Source organism: Halyomorpha halys, unplaced genomic scaffold, assembly GCF_000696795.3.
Source record: "Halyomorpha halys isolate HHAL.00 unplaced genomic scaffold, Hhal_1.1 Scaffold447.1, whole genome shotgun sequence".
NCBI classification, from domain to species: domain Eukaryota; kingdom Metazoa; phylum Arthropoda; class Insecta; order Hemiptera; family Pentatomidae; genus Halyomorpha; species Halyomorpha halys.
The window spans coordinates 402,225-423,137 of NW_027107551.1; the positions used below are offsets into that span (position 1 = coordinate 402,225).

The window sequence follows — 20,913 nt, forward strand, 5'->3', positions numbered from 1 at the left end:
ATGGAACACTGAGGTCATGATGGAATTAAATTGTGACATAGTAAGGATCATTAAGGATTTTGGATTGTAAATAAATACAATAAAAAATATTTTAAGAGATATAAAGAAAGATAAATAATTTTGTCCAGCTAATTGAGTTAAACACTCTGCGTTGTCGGTAGGAAAAATAGTTTCTATGATATTTGTCAAAATATTGATTTTTTGTTATTTCAAAAAAAAATATTGCTTTTAGAAAAACTGTAGTTCGGGAACTATTGAACGTAGTAAACAGCTCAATTAGGACACTACATCTTAGCAAATATACTCGACTTTAAATGGTTTTTAAAGTTATTTAGTATTTTTGGTAGTTTTAAGGATATGGAGCTCTGACTGAAAAATTACTTTTTTGTAACCGTTTGGAACAACCGTCATTTTTTTTCCAACTATGACTGGCAGATTCATCAATTTTGGCTAGTAATGATATATAGTTTTCATTAATGTAATCAAAATTTGGGGTGAAATACTTTCTTATCTTCTCGCTGGCTCTCGGACTATGTCTTTTGGCAACGTTTCAAGATTTTGCAGCTCTCATAGCATGGCCGACAGTGAAATAAGTGTTAAAAAAACAAAACAGAATTTCCTTGAATAATTGTTAAACACTAAAATGTACAGAATCATAATAAATATTGATAAATAGAAACGTTACCTACAATTTGAAGGAAATAGTCAGGACTGCGGTTAAGAAGAACAACAATAATTTTCAACTATTTATTGATTGCCGACGTCATTAAGGCTGCTGTGATGGGTGGAGATGTACATGAAGAACAAATTATGCCATATATGCAGATGAAACATGTGTGTTCGTAGTTAATAATTAACTCTTTAATTGCATCCCAAACTCTCCAATCCCACATCACAACCCTTGAAAAATGGTATCGGAACTGGAGGATTAAAATTAATCCCATCAAATCACCTTTAACCTTCTTCGTGTACCTACCAACTGCCCTGCAACAGTATCCTTTAATAATGTTGCTCTTACTCATGTCAAACAGATCGGCTGCTTTGGACTGCATCTGGACAAACGACTTACTTAGAATTCTCACACAAGACTAAAAAGACAGGAAACTGCACATCGATTCCGACCATTACAAAGTTCATTAGACAAACGGTCTAAACTTCCAATGCATTACTTAAGACTGATCTTCATACCTATAATAAGGCCATCTGGAAACACGGAGTTAAGCTTTGGGGCTTTACTTAACCTTCGAATTCCTCTTGTATACACTCCTTACAATCCAAAATCCTTCGTAAAATCCTCAATGCTCTTTACTTTATTACAAACAAAATCATCCACAAAGAGCTTAATGGTCTTTATGCAACCGATCCAGCCCGAACCAGACACCAATCCTTCCATTATAAACTTCCTAACCACCCAAATCCACTAGTTTCTAACCTTCTAAGCTTCCTATTCCATTCCTGACAATTCGCCGAGGCCTCGAGACCTTCTGATGAAGAAATATTATTAGAGTGCTACCAATGGGTAGTTTCATTACATGCCTATATTACTCCATTATGATCATACATCCATCAAATTTACTAGATGTATTTTTATGTAAATACAGTTGTAAGTATCAATAAATAAATAAAAAAATGTTTATTTTTATATTTTAATTCTACATAAAATTCTAACGAAAATAATTATTGTAATGTTAATTTTAATTAGTTATGTTTTAATTCTTGTATATGAAGCATTTTTATTATAATTGTATGTAGAATTCTTAACTAAATTAAAAACCAAAATTTTAAATCAAAACTTGAACTTGGTACTGTGAGACTATTCCTTTAGGTAAGTACTTTTTGCAGGTATCCGAGGACGGTTTGGGTTCCCTGAAACATATCAAACCCCTACGTATCATACCAAGCGCTGATCATAGCTGTTATGAAGTTTTCATTTAACTTCTTTAGTTTCCGATTGCCGGAGGTTCATTTCCGCGCTTACAGCAGAGATCTCTCCCTAACCTACTAGCTCTGTCTATAACCTACTAGCTCTCTCTCTAACCTACTAGCTCTCTCTATAACCCAATAGTTCAATAAGATGTATAAGCGGCAGCACGCTAATTTGGAGGAAGAACTGGTACCAACTCTCCAAAATATATTCATGACTTTTCCTTTCATTCTTAATAGCTCTTCAATGACGAGTCTAATAAATTCCTCTATTAGTCTCAAGTTCAACGATTGTGTAGGTATGAGTTTTATTGACTTATACGGCAAGTTTACCGAATACTTAGTTCACTAACTAGTTAATTTAATTATTCTTCCAATCATTTAAATTCAGATCCTCCAGTTTCTTTCTATTAGAAAAATTTCCTTGTCAATTTTACAAATTTAAGAACTACTCAAGTAGAAAATATGCAATCTTCTAAATGATCAGACAGTTTTTCGCCAGGTAAGTAACTGCATTTTAGATGGAATCCTCAAATGCTCAAATCTGCATTGACAAAACTAGAAAGAAATGCTTCATTCAACAAAAAACAATGCTACCCAATTTAGTGGATTGCTTTGAAACAATAATTGCTAATCAATCATACAAGACATAGTATAAACATTGATAGAACATTTACGACACAAAGCAGTATTCCTTTTCTTCCCGAAACCCAGTGGCGTACGCAAAGAGGGTTTCAAGAGGACGTGTCTCCTCCCCTCCGATATCTACTAAAAAATTTAATTCTCATACCCACCAATATTTTGTTTGTTTTTCCAATAGTACTTATGCATCTAATGTTTATCTACTTGTGTATTACTGCCGTATTTTGAGTGATACTTATTTACAGTAATACTTATCAAATCCCTCCTCCTCCCGAAAAAAAAATACTATGTACGCTCCTGCCGATATCCAACTATTGATGATAAAAAAAAATCTAATGGAAACTTTTAGGTGTTTCATTTCAAATAATCTGACACCACGATCGAAGTAAAATGACTTATTTTTTAACTTTCACTTACTCATATATGGACTAACTTATATAGGGAATATATAGACTTAATTACATATCGAATACATAAAATTATTTAAATATTGCGATCGTGCGAATTTTAAATTCGAGTTTTTTAACGGCCCACTGAGCTCAAATAACGAAGTCTCGCAAAATGATATGTGAGTGAGCAGCCTAGCTCAAAAACGAAAAGTTGTTCAAAACTGAAATTAAAGATTTAGTGTATGTATGTGCCTGGGATGTAACATCAACGTTTTCGTTAAAATCGAAAGTTCCACTAAAAGAATCGATTTTACACATCTTTTTTTCTTTAAGATTGTCTCAAAAACAATTGATTTGATTAAATTCAGTAAATCAATGTACAAGTAAGTAGTTTTTAATATCAGATAGGTCTTATACTCAATGAAATAGTATGATAGAGCCTAAATGAGATTTTTTAAAAGTAACATTAATTTTGCTTATTTGAAATAAAAAGCCAGTTCCTGTTGTTAACAATAATAAACAGTGGGTAAATACAATACTTACGAATTTATTAAATAATTAAATGAGAAAAGAGGAGAAATATGTTTCCCAGGTTGAAAACAAATTTATGGAAATAAGAGTAGTAATATATAGTACACCATACCGTTAAAAAGTCAAATGTTGTAGAAAAAAAACCTCCAACATATAAAGTTTTAGAACCTAATGAAAAGTGATGCAAAACGCATATATATAACGTGAATTTATATATAAATATTTTCCTGTTACCATGATTACTTATAAATTAATCAGATCACCGGAATATGACGTCATTATATAACCAATCGGTAACTAGTAGCATGTAATTCGTAGGTTTGTTTTGGAAATGGCTCAACTGATTTTCAAGTTTGAGGGCACTGATGTCATTTATATTTTTTTTCTACTGATGCCTCTCGTTCACGAAATAAATTCGTAACTTCTTACAGTTTTGTCCTAATCCAACGTTATTACAGCTGCTGGAAAGCAAAATTTCCGCTCTTTCAAGCCATGATAATACCTTTTAGATTTTATTCATTTGCATGGAAAAAAGTTAGTTTCAAATTGACAAAAATTTCTCAAACGATTTATTTTACATCACCGTTCTAATAAGTCACGAAGGTCCAATACTTTGTATCATTTCGTGCAGTTTATAAAATTATTTTAATACTGTTATTTAATGCTGTCATTAAGTCATTGTGAGGTAATAATACACGAATCGATTTGTTTTCGGATGTAGTATAACAAAAAAAAAAAAAGCCTAAGGTATTAATTTAATTTAAATTTATTCAAAATAAAAAAACAAAAATCGCTTCTTATTAAATAGGCTAAAAAAAGTGTCTTCACTAAAAAGCAAATCAGTCGGATTCGTTTTTTTACAGCCCTCAAAAACTATCAAATATGAATTCTCATAAAATACAACAAATGATTTACATGGCTCACTTTGCAATGTCAGTCAGTCTGATTTGTTTCAATTGTGTACCCACACCACACATTTATACCAACTGAAATTTTGATTTATTTGAGGCCTTCAATTTCTTTTTGAAAATCACAATGATTATGATAAATTTAATGCTACACCATAAATCTACAGGATACTTAAAGGGGGATTAGGACCCTCTTTTTTGCCTACTTTACAGGAAACAACTGTTTCATTATTTTTAACACACTTATACTGATCTAATACAATCAATAATCTTTCTTTCTTATTCCACAAAAAATATATATATATATTAATAATCATTAAATACAAGCAGAATAAAGGTGGTATACAATAACATAAAAAAATTCTAAAAATATTGGTTTTCTCAGCTCCCAGGGCACAAGAACCCTCAGACACATGTATGATATTATATGACATAGTATCACCAAAACAAGTTTAATTGAAATTAGTGATCCAACCCACATTGCCTCCATTTGTTAGTTCAGAAATTTTTGTGAACACACTAATAGTATATTATTTTAACTGTCTTATTGCATACTTGAAGATTGTTTGCTGCATATTTTATAATTTTTGGGCTACATATTTTATTTTTTGTTATTGTATATTATATGGCATATCATCCGGGTTTTCACAACAGAAAATCCGGATTCTGATAATCAATAATTGTTTGAAATTAAGCCATAAATGTGCTTGGAATCACATCATTTAAGCCAATAGCAAAAGTTAAAATATTATTCATATAACTTTGTAATGGTCATGAATACCTTTAAAAATAAGAAATAAATATCATAATATATGAATGGTTATGAATTGAGTACTACATGAGGAAGAACTATTTGTTCCAATACTTATCCGATAGATGTTGTTAATGTCCATTTTCAATAGTGAGGTTTTCACAAACCCCTTGAAGTGTAAGATACCCACTTTACAGAGGTTGGATGTGTCTAAGGAGCCTCCTGACCACAGAGAAAATCCATAGCTAATGGATAAAAAAATAAGTTTTAACACCCCCTGTTTTAAGCCCAAAACAAGGAGTTACCCAACTTGTTGGAAAAAAAACATTAAATGAGTGAAAATTAAAAAAATAAATTTTATAGGAAACAATAGAAAATACCATTACAAAAATCATAAATGGTAATGTATGGTTATAAAAATTATTTCTAAATTATATTTTCTATTCTCCTACACTATTTAGAGCAACAAAGGTTTAACAAAACAATAATAAAATTTAACAAAAATATATATTTTTTAAAACTGAATTTCAAAACATCACTTTAAATAGTTCAATTTTAATATATACATACATTAAACTTAAAATATACATAAATGTACCTTTAATGGTCAACACAAATTTTTATTGATTTGAACTTATAACGATACTTAATTACATATTGTTTTTACGACTAGAATAAATAGCACCATACTATATCACTAATTTTAAAAAATTTCTTGATAAAATAAAATATATTTTAGAGCAACAGCTAGAATAACTTATATTCAATTACAATTAGATCAGTCTTATATTTAACCAAACTTAAGGAACATCAAACTTTTAAATTATAATGGAATTTTTGTAGAAGAAATTGTGAAGTCAATGCTTAAAAATATTCAATATATACATAAGTCAGCACTACTTTCTGGACGGTACATTGGTTGTTAGTTTACAAAAAATTTACTTCTTACTTTTAAAATTAATTAAAAAAAAAAAATGCTGATACTTTCATAACTTAAGCAGCTGAATATTCACTTATTAACAGAAGATTCTTTTAATACCACTTAGTAAATCTATCCACAGCTTTACACCATTTTCCAAATTCTTCATTGTAGTATTCAACATAGGGTTTTCGAGGATAGAATGTCTGATGAGAGCCAACCATGCTATATAATTCTTGTTTCTTTCTCCAGAAACCTGAAAATAGAAAAAAAAGTAATGAGGTGTAGATAGTTGACTGTAGATTACTGATTGGAGAAGATGGTCGGGGGTTATTGTGGTCAGCAAATTAACAACATAAATAAACAAAAAATATTTATTTATGCCGACGTTTCGACCTGAGTTTGAGGTCTTCATCAGGGCGTCTATCGGAGAGGATTAACTAAAATTGGAGTTTTGGCTGAACTAAAAGTTGAGTTTTAGGTAATCCTCTCCACTAGATGCCCTGAAACTCAGGTCAAAACGTCAGCATAAATTAATATTTTTTGTTTATTTATGTTGTTTCTTTGCTGACCACACTTCCCGACCATCTTCTCCAATTATGAAAAAAAGGTAAGTTCGTTCAACCAAAATGAACACAATTTTGGCTAAAAAAAGAATTGAAAATGTAAATAATCAAAAGCATATTCCTTTTGGTGACTCTTTCAACTTACAGATGCATATAGCAGTACCGAGAGGACATTTGTTTTAAAGAGATGCAATTTTATATGCCAAGAGAAGCTCTTGTTCTTCTACACTTTGTACAACTGGACGAATGCTAAATAACATTTAACAACTGTAATCCATACCATTTATGAACATTTGTAGTTTTATCGTTAAAATATTAAAATTAATACTTTATCAAACAAAAATCTTAATTGAAAGTCCTATAATTTTCAAATATTTTAATATTAACATGAGTAGTTAAGTACTAAAGTGTATTATTATAGTTTTAAAATATATATTCCATCCATCAGTTGAATACTGAGAACACTATCCAGAATGTTTGATTTGATACTTCATTCATACTATTATTAATATACATATATATAATAATCTCATGCAATATTAAATGATGATTCATATGTATATGTACATGGTATTCATATATAATGTTATAATATTCATATGTATTATTATGATATAAGAGTCATATGTAATGGTATAACATAATATTCATATATAATATTATAGTATATTCCTATGTAAATTAATGGAATTTTGACTGACTGGTTGATACTTATTTTATGCAACAAGAAGGTTTATATGCAAAACCTCAGCACAGCCATATTTGAGGTTAGACTGAGAACATAAAAAGATAATATATCAAAGTATAATCCTCCAATATTTCATAGACAATCAAAAAATTTTAATTTTAAGTTCTTTTTTATTTTTCGAAAGTTTTTGACTCAGTTAACTATAAAATCCTCCACAATAAACTTCAAAACCTTTCTGTCGAATAATTTCCTAAAGTGGTTCCTCTCCTTCCTGTCTCATCCTTCCCAAACAGTCATTATTAACAGTGATAAAAAAAAAACCTGGAATGAAAATGTTTTGAACTCAAACAATACAACCTTTTGCTGAATCAGATATATTAAACTAATAGATCAATTGAGTATACTACAGAATACTAATTATTGTTTTGTCAAAATAAGAACTGATTATAATTTTGAATGATTTACTTCTGGGCTAGTCAATGTGCTACTGTTTTCATTCACCAGACATTAGCCCGTGAATGAGCTTTGAGGATTGGTAAAATTATCAGATAAAGACCCATAGCCAATGCTATGAATGGTTTTAAACTACATAATAGAGGATCTTTGTACCCCATCATACTAAAGATGGAATCTGACACCAGTAGTGTACACATATTAAATTATCTGTAAACCTGCTTAGAACTATACTCACGTGAATGAAATAGCTATAATGGTAAATCACTCATATTGTGCCAATCACAAATAATTGTACAAACACTATTCATGTAATTATAAAAATACAGCCAAGGATAATAACAGGTTCGGCAACCTTCCATTTAGGCCAATTTCCAAGTGTTTTGTACACACAATATTTTGTTAGGTTGATTCACAGGTCCATCAGTCTATTAACCTACATTGTAAATTTTACAATACAATCAAAAAAACTTAGGCACCCTAGATTGAGGGCTCTTGTGGGTTGAACCCGATGCTGTGGTCCATAGTGAGACTACTGATCTATACTAATACTATAAACAAAAAACAAATTTAAACCCTAAGAGTACACAAGTTACTAAATGTATGTATGCCTTAGCTATTAAATCCTTTAATAAAGAATTAATAATACCAGAATAAAGGCCTGCTAAAAAAGCAGCACCCATAGCTGAGACTTCCTCACCAGCAGATCTCTTAACAGTCAAATTCAAAATATCAGCAAGCATTTGTGAGACAAAATCATTACCAGAGACTCCGCCATCCAACCTGAAATATTTGATAGAAAAAAAAAAAATAATTGCCAGATAAACCACTCCTAAAAGTCAAACGATTTTAGTACCATGGCTCCAGAATAATTTTATAAAATGATCAATTTGAGTTTGTAAAAAGTGCAAATTCAATTTTACCTCTCACAAACACCGACATATCTAATGAATCTCAAGAAATGTTAAATTAAGGTGAAAAATGATAAAGCTTTGGAAGACATTAAAGTATCATAATTAAAGACTTCAACATGATACTTGGAGGGATCAAGGATTAGAGCTTAACATCAAACAAAAACAATGTACAGCAACTGTGTCTCTTACTTAGACCTATGAAATCAAAAATTGAAAATCCATTCACACCTAACATCCATAAGACTTTTCTAATAATATCCCTCTACAATCCATCTTAATCAACCAATCTCATATTCATAAACTAATGACACCATAAATTGTTTTCCACTTTCTCAGATTTCTTTAAAAAATCTCCTTATGAAAAGTTCTCTTAACTGCTATATACCAATGTCATCACAGAATAGTTAAAAAACATTTCACATTTAAAAACTTAGTCACCTCACTTCCATTCCTCCCAATCTAGCAAACCACATGGGCACTCACACATACATACGCTAACTCACAAACATATAACCTCAAGGCTGATGTCTGATACTAATACATGGTAGGCTAGGCACATAATAGGGCATGTTTGATGCATGACATGAAATAGTGTAATGGAAAAAAAAAAAGGAAATAAGGTTGACTACTGAAAAGCAGGCAACATAGGAATAAATGGCAAAGCCCTAATATGGCTCAACAACCACCTCAAGGATCTGAAGGCACAAAATACCTAAAAAATGCAAGGAAGTATAGGAGTAATGCAGGTAAGAAAATTAAAAAACTGTGTGCCCCAGAGATTACTATTCTTAATGTCCATAAATAACATTATGAAGGAACTGCCTAATAATATCAAAGTATCCCTGTTTGCAGGTGAGATCGCTCTGTGGAGTAGATCAACTTCTATCCTTGTAGCAAAGTACAGGATGCAAATGGCTATGGATAGTCTCTGCCAGTGAACCGAGAAATGGCCAATGACCAATGATGCTCTTAACCTCAAATTTAATCAGACAAATCTGGCTAAAGATCGAATCCTGCACACTGTGGCCATGATGGAAACGAGAGGAAAGACCAGCTGGCCAAGGAAGGGGCCTTAAGTTGCAGTTCGACTGTGCCTTCAGATTTGAAGAAGTAAGGACGCTCAATAAAGCTACCATTACCCATTGATGGATTAGGAGCAACTCACATCAGAACCTCAGAGATGCCATCTATAAACTCACTTGACGAAAACAGGCCCCCTTTTCTGCTTACAAACAGGGCAAAACAGGCTCAGAGCTCACCTATTTTGAAAGCTCCGTATTGGTTCAAGTCTCTGTGAATGGAAAAGGTGTACAGAATGCCGTGCACATACTCCAAACGTGCTGGCTATTTATTGACCAAAGGAGACTGATCAGGCCCTCTTGAACTGAGGTACAGAGAAAGCTCTATGGAAGCCTGGAGGACCTCAGAACCACCAAATTCCACATTTTACTTCCTAACTGGACCATTTAAGGGACGAATATGGAAGAATAAGAATAGTGCGTTTTAGTAATATACTCAAATGAATGAGTCAGCTCATATTGAAAATACAATGAGATTCGCACAACACAAAAGATGTGTGACATAGTAGCAGAAGCACAGTTTCTCAAGCCACATGCCACACATCTCAGGTGCCTTCAGTTAGGATGGGATATCAAAACCAAAATAAAGATTTTCTTACCGGTTTACAATAACAATATCTCCAATAGATCAGCCCAGAAACATTAATATTCCAAAAGATGGATTATTTCTTATAAAATTAAAATTATAAATACATGCTTTACAGATGTTTTTATACTTTCAAGTATGTTTTCTAAATCAATAAATAAATTTGTCATTTCTTTGTCTTGATTCTGAAAATTGATACTAAAATCTCTTAACGACAACACTTTTAGTTTATTGATTGGTATTGTTAGGTTCATTTTTTTCACAACTATATTTTTATTTTATAAAAATTATTATTTTACTGAATTGGATAATTAGATAAATTCTTATTATGGGATTGGAAATTAATTTTTAAAAACACATTAAGAATGTTAATCATTTTAATGGGAGCATGGTTAAAAAAAATTAAAAATCTTCACTATTGGCCACAGGAGATAGAAACATGAAATGCCTCAAGCACTGAAAGGGATGATTAAAAAAATGATCTTTTGATTATTATTCATCTCACCTGTACAATATTTTAATAGATGTTTGTAAAAATATTTATTGATACATTTTTATTTAATATTAGGTACTAGTAAGGCAAGTGGCCCTATTATGCCTTAGTTCTGAAAAATAATACAAAGCTGGGATTACTGAAAAAAAAAAAGTCAGCATCAGTTTCTATACATAGACAAGACGTCAAAACAACAGGAAGTTATGGAAGAACAAATTCTGTGATCCGCTAGTGTAGCTTTGAAGTAAAAAGGCACATTCCGTTGCTATTTTTGAGGCAAGTCCTCATGTTTCTTGTGAATGATATATTTAAGCTATATGGAAACCTATTCACAATTTTGATAGCTAAGGATCTCTATTTTCATGATATTACTAGAGTTTTGTTTGAATTTTGTTTTTTTTTAAAGGAAGTGGGTGCACTTCAGTAAAAACAGGGCGTTACCCTAATATGGCCTATTCTTTTCTAGTATATTTATCATCATAACAATGCTATTTTTTAAGTAATTGATTGTTTAATAACTGTTTTGATGTTTCTTTCTGTGGAAATTTCTTCTCTACCAATTAAGAAAAGAGGAAAATGGACAGAAGGGTTTTAAAAAATGCATTGAAAGCGATCAAAGACGGAATGTCATCCTAGAAAGCAGCTGGGCTGTTTGAGGTCCCTAGGTGTACTCTGAGATGACAAAATATACTTCCAACAACATCCAAGCCAAAATTTGTTAGTTCTACCCGAATCTGTCGAAATGGAAATAGTGTACACGATTTACAGCCTTGCTGATGTGGGGACCTCCTGTGTCTGAGGAGATTGATTTTCAATTTTGTATCCATGAAGGGCTTAAAACATCCATTTGCCCTTCATGTGTCAAACTAATGTCCACTAACTGTGTGGAGGGTATCACAGCCAACTTGACAGGGTGTATGTGTGTCCAGAATGTGAAGGTAACCTCCTAAATTTATTCATGTGATATTATTATCTTCTGCAACACATTTTTAATGATTTGAATTGTTAAAATTTAATTTTGATTTTTCTTTTATAACAAAATAAAGTTGACTGTGTGGGCCATATTTCGGATTTCTGGTCTTAATATGGCCTATTGATAATGGTACGAGTGAACGTCCAAAATTCCTTCTAAACTTCCTTCTTAAAAGATTTTCTTATTTATTTTGAAAGTAAATAGATTATTCTAGCTGCAGACAAAATTTCAGGTCAATTGATTGGATATTGAATGGGCTACAGCTGTTCAAACCGTAGGTAGGCCATATTTAGGCCACCTACCTTTGTCTCCAAATAAAAATACATCTTATTCTCATATTACAGAAAAACGTCGTTAATGGGCTGGCTAAGCATGCCCTATCCCCAATAGCCAAAAATAAAAAATAAAATAGCCATGATTTAATTACATACTGGATGGTTAATTACTAACATTAATATTTCTGAACTAAATGAGCAAATTTTCATGATTAACCTTATTTATAAGAATATGGCACACCTTAACAATATTTATAACCATTAACAAAATTTAATCTGATGATGAATCTAAACACTCAAAAGTGATTCCAGCCCTTATTGTGAAGAAAAAAAATAATAAGGAATGTCTTCACAGAATCTAAAAAACTTTTAAATAGAGATCAAAACACAAAAAGAGTTTTTAATAATAAAAACAGTAAATAATAATTATAGAAACAAAGAGAAGAAAAAACTAGCATTAACAGTATTAAAAACTTTTAACAAATATAATTAATTACCTTATAAACTTAGGATTGAAGTCAGTCTCATCATAGAAGGATCTGAATAAGCAAAAGACTCTATAAACTATACTCTCCAGCATAGCACGTATTAAATGTGGCCCAATTGTCGTTAATTTTAAACCAATAAAGCCGGCTGCAGCAGTTGCATCATTAATAGGGGCCTGTTTTATAAAAAACAATTGATGATGAAAACAATCTTAATTCATAAATAAAATATTAGAAAATGTAGAAAAAACAATGTTATAGTAAAATATAAAATAGTAAATCTTAATAAATCTTTTAAAAAGGTAAAAGATTAAGTTCAAAACTAAAATACCAATCAGTGGATGTAAAATAACAAATCACAATTAAAAAAGATAGATAATTTACATGTTTTAAGTCAGATATTCATTAATTTTTAGAAGTGTTGAAATTTTCCAAATAATAAATTTTCGAAGTCTAGGCAATCATAGATTTTAGGAGTCTTAAAACTACATAAAATAATAAATATTAATTCAAAATAATATAGAATTCACATATTTAAGTATTTATCCGCAGGTGTTCCTCGAGGTAGTATCCTCGGTCCCATCCTCTACACCGTCTATACAGCTGAGATCCCAACAACTCCTAACACTATCCTTACCACTTATGCTGATGACAGATGTGAGCTCACAGTTAGTAATAACCCTTTGATTGCATCCCAAACTCTTCAGTCCCAAATCACAACCCTCGAAGAATGTTAATTTTTTATACCAGAAAATCATACACCTCGAATACTGACAACTTACAATAATAACAGGAGAACAAAATAGGTAAGGTAACAAGAGGAATAGAGAAGGAGACAGGTGAAAAAGTTTCCCCCACTCTTCGAGGAAGGATTGATTTTATATACCCTTGAGCTGATGGTAAAGGGTATATAAAAATATACTGTCTCTTATTGGCCTACTTAGGGAACCAGGCACACTCAATTGTAATTAATGCCCGCTACACGTTAAGGGGGTGTTTCCTGTTGTGTAATTCAGGTATGCACAAAATTATGGGAACAAAATATCACAAACTTAAGTTGAAATAAACTAAATATTAATCAATTAACCATAACTGAAGAAAATTTATCATCTTCTTCAGAATTTAATGTTTAGACATGTCTGAGTATACACAGACTATTGGTGAATCTTCTGTAGGAATACTCTATACATCACTATTATCACAGAGGAGATGGGAGGGCTGAACGTCCAGATGGGAAGGCAGGAAGAGGATATGGTGACCTCAGCTCAAGCTGACATAGTTTCCCATACCTCTCCTGATCCTAATGCAAGTGTAAGTACATCCATTTTACTTTAGAATCCTTGCCTCTTTGCTATCAGTGAATGCTTGGTGATAGACACCTCTACCGCATTTCAGGATGTGGTGCTGTCCATGTCACCCTTAACCCCGAGACCCAGAAAAGATGCAGAAGAAAAAAGTTGAAAGCTCATTAATTTGCAGCATAACCTGAAGTGATGGAGCAGCCCCAAGGCTGGCAAGACTCCCAGCTGAACCAGCAATCAGAAATGTGGAGTAGTCATTGGAGCATGGATAAGGCATGAGTGTGGCAGGACTGCTCCAAGGTGCAGAAGCTAATACTGCAAGGTTCCTTGTTGAATCCTTTATGTTAGGGCTGCTGCATCTCGAGGGCAGCTGCCAAGAGTAGTCAATGTAAAAGGGAACATCCCAAGGTTTGGCAGCTGTGACAGCAAAGTTTCCATGAAAACTGACAGCTAAGGCAGTCGGACCTAAAAGGTGGCGCCAAGACAAGATCAAACTGCTGAAAAAAATTAATTAAAAGCTCTCCTGAGACCTCTGCACATGTTGCAAAGAAAAGCTAGGGGTATAGAGGGCAAGGTCCAAAAAGCCAAAGTAGCTGCTGATGGGTTCCAGATAGGGATTGTGGCCAGTAACTATCCTCAAACCCAATTAGCATCACTTAAAGAAAACATTAACGGTAGGTTGGATGACATTGACGAGTCAAGGGGCTACCATCCATTGTTTGGTAAAATGGAAAATCACTAGAGTTGCTTTCTTTTTTCCTGGCAGGAGTCTGACAGAGAAAGCATTCCTGAAGAGGTTCTAGGTGCAGAATGAGGAAGTGGCTAGTATTGGCAACTAGAGCATCCATCATACTTAAGACATGGAGAAGGGATTCTATGCTGTGCACAGAATCCCGAAAACCAGTCTTGTACATCAGATGGCACAAGACATGCAGGTTGGTTATGGCCTGTACTTGGTAACCCTCAGATATATTAAAAAGAAGACCAATCAGCCAACGGAGGTGGCATCCGAGGATGTGAGAATGGATGCAACACTGACCGGGGCTTCTATACTTGGTGTAGCAAAGCATCGGCAATCTCTAACTCCACAACCATTATCGTCGGGTCTGACCAGGGTGGTGACATTGGTGGGGGTAAGCCAGAGGTGAATCCCAACCAGGGCACAGGATGATAAAGACTAATCACTACTATTAAGCTACCATAAATTAATCTACATCACTGCATTGCTGCATGTTTTTACATGCAACATTACTACAATTTATAAATTGTACATTACTGCAACAGTTTGCTAGAGGTAAGGATAATGATATAATTTTGATACAAGAACCTTATCTTTTTGAAGGCAGGCTCAAAGAATTAGGGACAGATTAAAACTGCTGCCTCTTTGACAACTTTGTTCTAGAGACCTTAAAGCAGCTCAATTTACCCCACAAGGGTGGGTTTCACGATTTTGTCTGGATGTCTGGAAGAATTATCCTCTGCAACTGAATTGAAGGTTATGGACTGTGGGGAGTGCCAACTATCAGCAGCCCTGGATACTAATGCCCACCATTAGCTATAGGACAGTACAAATACCAACCAAAGAGTTGAGGAAATCTTAGATTTCATGACTAATTATAATTCAGACTAACTTTAAAGAGGTAACAAACAAACCTATTTTCTGTAATATGGTCAGGTCAGAAATTATAGATATTACTTTGACAACACACAATATCAACTAAAATATAGTTAACTGCCATGTCTCCAATGAAAAGTCATGCTTAGATCATAAATAAATTAGATATAATCAATCTGTTGGTAAGAAATGCGATTTGATACTATAGAAATACCAAATACACAGACTAAGAATTCTATGAAACCTTACACCTTGCACATCATACATCCGTGCACCTAACAGAATCAATCAGATGCTGCACAAAGGTTTTACACAACACTTGGCATCTTAAATGTCTTAATGATTCACTGACAGATACTGTAATCAACTAATACCATAAGTGCAATATTTTGTGTCTTAAAACATCCTACAGGAATGTTTCCTGGTAGAACGATGATCTTCAATGCAGTAAAAAGATCTGGCAGATGGGATGCTTATAAGAAAGCTCTTACAGAGTATCAGAAATCTGTTCAAAAAACAAGCTTGGAGGAAGTCGATAATACTCTGGCTACATGTCAAATTAATAAAATTCTTTCAAAGCAAACCAATACAGGATTGCTAGGGATGCTAAAAGGTGGTACATTTACCACCAATGAAATACTTCCCAAATGATTGAAGTTGCTTGAGAAAGAGGAAACTTTTCCCACACTGAACAGCTACAGTTCCAGCTAAGAAAAGTAGGACAAAGCCAAAAAAATCATTACTATTGGCAAAGTTGAAGTATCAATCAACTATTAGTCACCATTCAAATTACCTGGTACTAATAGAATCTTTCCTGCTCTGTTGCAGAAAGGCCTACCAGTGATCAGAACATATATACTTGAACTCTTTAGAAGCAGTATTGCACTTAAATACATTTCAAATAGATGGAGGACATCCAAGGTGTTCTACATACCCAAACCGGGAAAATGATCCTATGAAGATCCAAAATCATTCAGGCCAATGGCTTACATCCCCTCTAACAAAAGATTGTAGAAAGGGGCATCATAGAGCTCGAATTGGAGGCAAATCCTATCCATCCATATCAATTTTCCTACCAAGCAAGGAAATCCTGTGAGATTGTACTACACAACTTGGTTTCTAGGATTAAAAAATCACAAGGCCAAGAGAAATTACAGTTGGCATCTTCGCCGACATCGAAGGTGCATTTGATAAAAGTCCTTATAACACCATTAATAAGGAGCAAAAATATAGACCCAATTGTGTCCAGATGGATTATTTCAATCCTGGAACAAAGGGTCCTTAAATTGGTATTAGGAAACTCCATACAGTGGATGAGACCCAGAGGAGACTAACACACAGGGTGATGCACTGTCTCCCCTACTGTAGTGCTTGGTTGTTGATTCTCTGTTGTCAACCCTCAACACTGCAGGTTTTCATATACAAGGATAAGTGGTTGACATTGTGGTTATGATTAGAAGAAAGTAACCAAAAGTACTTTCAGACTTACTCCAAACACCAACTGACATCCTGATGAACTGTTATATGGACAATGGTCTTAACATAAATCCACCCAAGGTTAATGGGTTTGCCTTTCCAAAGAAGAAAAAGAGGACAATCAGGTCACATAAATTAAATGGGATCCAGATAAAACGGAGAAGAGAGGTGAAACGCATAGGAGTTATTCTGGACCACAAACAACAATGAGATGGCTGTATATTACAGCCATTAGACCAATGATCCTGTTATGCAGCAAGAGTATGGTGGAAAAAGGCCAACGAGGAGATATCCAGGAATCTCCTCTATGTATAAACTACAAAGACTAGCATGCTTAATGATTACAGGCACAATGAGTACTACTCCAACAGCTGCAATTCAAGTTATGCATAGCCTGAATTTGCTGCAGTACAAACCCTAAATATAAAGTATAGGCTTATAAAATAAGGCACTAAATCCAAAGTCCAGACACTGGCAGATGTAAAAATTAATCAGCGGATTCAGAAGAACAGGGTGCTGTCCATGCATTCTGATATCCAAATCCGCAAATATAAAAAAACAAAAAAGTACCCTTTGTAAATCTGGATAGTCCACAAAATAATAACAATAAAGGCTTACAGAACCCCAAGGTTCAAAGCTGATACCTCCAGTCACTCTCTACAAACATCTGTCCAGTGATGCCCGTCCAAACTGCCCAATCTGACATATCAGTCTTGATACAATACTCCCATCTACGCTTCACTCTACCTAATGGAAGTTTACCCATTAGTTCAGAGTTTATTGACATTTTAGGGATCCGTTCCTTAATATGACCCAAAACCTTACATACCCATCTTATTGGCCACAATTCTATTACCTGAATTATATTTACTGGGTACAGTCCCCTCAATTTGGTGTTGTGTTCTTCATGTGAGCTATTTACCATGTAAGGTACCGTTCCATGGGTGGGGTATGTGGGGATGGTTGGTAGAAAATCCTGAAATGGTCAACTCACACATTTTTTTAGTTCACAAAATACCACAAACAGTTTTGTATCATCCTGAAGTAAAACATTCATTATATGGAAGTAAACTAGTCTCCCATTCGGGTTACCGGGTGGGAACTACTTCAGAGGATTCATGGTGTAAGTTGCAAATTATAGATTTAAATGTAGAATGTAAAAAGTTTGAATTCCACTGCTAGGTTGAAATCAGTTGCAAACGAGGTTAAGTAAAACAATTTAGATATAATGGATATTCCACACAAAAAGAGAAAATTTATATTTTGTGTATTTTAAAGTCAATTTTTTGTTTAATTGAGAAATAAACAATAATTAAAAAAAGCACAGTAAACTAGACAAAATTTTCTGTAACAAGTTGAATCTATCTTTCTCAACACCATTTGAGAGGCAGCTAGATACATAGCGCAAAGTTTTGTTTTTTCCAAAATCCTACATTATTCACAATTTTTCTAATCTGCCTCATACTGGACTACAAATTTTCCAATTTTAGAAAAACTTCCCTATTTAACAATCTTTAAAGCTATATTAGTTAAGTTGATGTATGTTACAGAACAAGCTGAGATCCATCTTCAGTTTTGAAAAAACAAATTATGTGATGAGTATTTCAAGCGCTGGTGGTCCTCATAACTACATCAGGTTTTGTTCCTTAGAAAATTACCTAATCAAATTCCACTAAATTTGAGTTCTATTTGACAAACATGTAAATATATATATATAGTCAAATTCATCGAATAAGCGCTTCTTATTTGATTTATAAGTGTCTTCTCTTTTGTTTAAATTGAAATTCTCGGTAAACCAATATGTTTCCGATCTCAGTTTCCAATAAACCACAGTCATATAATTTTATGACTTTAGTTTATATTTCTAGCATAATAATACGCCATTTTCAAGAAACCTTACCTAATGAAACACTTTTATCACTCATTTTCCTTTTTTAATACATCTAATGAATGTCACTTTTAACAACGGATGAAAAAAACTGAAGAAAAAACATTGAAAAATAGGAAAAGAAAGAGGTTAGTTGAAGTATTTTTTTATTTTTTAAAAAAGAATTTCTTTTGTTATACCCACCTTAAATATTTTATTCACCATATTTTTAAAAAATAAGTAGTTAAAGTTTATTAAAGTCGCTGACTTTCTGATGAGTTTTACAAAAATTCCTGATTAATCTAGAATAATGAAATTCCATGAATCTTCCCAGTTTTCTCTGTCTATGAACACCCTGCATGTACCTAATTGGATTAACCAAAAGTAGCTATCCCAGAATTTATGAAAAGTGAAGAAAGATATTAAAGTAAGGAACAATTAACAACTTTTCTCTACATTTACAATGAATCTAGACTTATATTCAACGCTTTAAGGGAAAATGCGACATTGCTTACAAGTAGAAACTTTGAAATAGCTTTTTATTAATTTTGATTCTGAAAAAAATCTCTCACTAGAAGAAATCAAAACAGATACAGTTAAAAATAATAATAATAATAATAATAAAATACTTCAATTAAGAAATATTTGGTAGAGACACAAAACATTAGACTACTTTTAAAGCAGGAAAATGCCAAAGGAGGGAAAGTAACAGATTTAAGATATAGAACTAAAAACACAAATAAATGTGACTAAAATAAAAAATTGAAAAATCAGGAACAGCTAAAAATACCTGCAAGCCACTGAATGCAGGTACAAAGTAGACTCCATGGTTATTTTTTACAGAATGTGCCATATGCTCACTGTCCTTTAAATCATCTAACAACCCTAAAAAATAACACAATTTAACTACAATTATACACTTTAAATATTCAAACTATTAAATAATAGTAATTATCAATTTTAACATAACAAGTACTGTAGATTATTTTCAACTAATAACTATAATTATTACTCTATAGAATAAATTTGCAAGATGCTATGATCCATTTTTTTATCTAACTATATGACAATCAGGGTAATTTAAGGGGAACCAAATATTAGCCAAGATAAAAAAAAAAAGGATTTAGGGCTATGTAATAAATGAGCTATGTAGGAGTTATGTAATAAATGAGATAGAGAAGACTGTAAGGAATGATTGATTAGTGGGCTGTATGGATAGATTTGAAAAAAAGCTAATTCTACTTTCCATTATATTTGACATAGATTTAACGCAACAATAGATGAAAATTAAACTTGATTTAATTATAACTATTATAACTTTGAATGAAATTTTATGTTGGAATAAATGATATTTGATTAATCATATCAATAATATATTTGTTCCAAGCTAACTGGACATTTAACTTTCACTTGACTGGTTTCTAATCTGCATTTAGATTTATCTTACATGCTAGCTGTTTCATTTTTATTTCTTGATTGATAGCAAAGTCTGGTTCACCTCTCTCCCTTCTTTCCAGCCTGGCTCTGATTGAGCTTAAATTTACTCACTCATTGTTCATAACTGCTAATAAATGAAATTAAAATGGTTGCTTTAAGTTAGAGGACTCAAATATATCTGACTAAGCACTATATTTGACTAGGCAGTCAAAGTTGATCTTCAATTGTTTTAAGTGGTGACTAAAGTGTAAATATATAACTGAGGCAATTTCATGTAGTTATAAGACTGCATATGGTGATTATATGACTGAGGCCAGTTTAAGTTGTTATAAATTATGGCTAGGGATATGATCCTTGAACATTTTCATTAAACAAATTTTGTTTTTATTACTTCTTTTTTTTTCAACTATAACTTACCGAAATCAATACCATCATTACTTTTTCAATTTAAATCTTATATATATTTTACTTATAATATAAAAATACTATTTATTTATAATCTTAATATTTTCTTGAGACTGGTAATTCATTAATAAATAACTCAAATACTATCCAATTATAGTCTCAAAAATTTATTTCTTTCATACGGCCAACGTTCCGGCCAATCCGGCCATCTTCAGGGACATCTACTACAAAAAGTTT

General features: G+C 32.6%; 1 protein-coding gene across 2 annotated transcripts in view; it reads right to left on the reverse strand.

Moving 5' to 3' along the window:
* Positions 1–5,819: 5,819 nt before the first annotated feature.
* The window catches only part of LOC106682847 (putative glycerol kinase 5), a 35,296-nt gene continuing 20,202 nt past the window's right edge, over positions 5,820–20,913 (reverse strand). Inside the window, exons 8-11 of one of the 2 annotated variants that reach the window (XM_014423920.3) lie at positions 19,625–19,719; positions 12,588–12,751; positions 8,420–8,553; positions 5,820–6,319 (exon numbers count right to left, since the gene is read on the reverse strand). In XM_014423920.3, coding sequence (XP_014279406.1) covers positions 6,177–6,319; positions 8,420–8,553; positions 12,588–12,751; positions 19,625–19,719 — 536 coding nt within the window. In that variant the 3' untranslated portion in view covers positions 5,820–6,176. The remainder of the gene's footprint in view (positions 6,320–8,419; positions 8,554–12,587; positions 12,752–19,624; positions 19,720–20,913) is intronic. The other variant, XM_014423921.3, reaches the window with a different exon arrangement.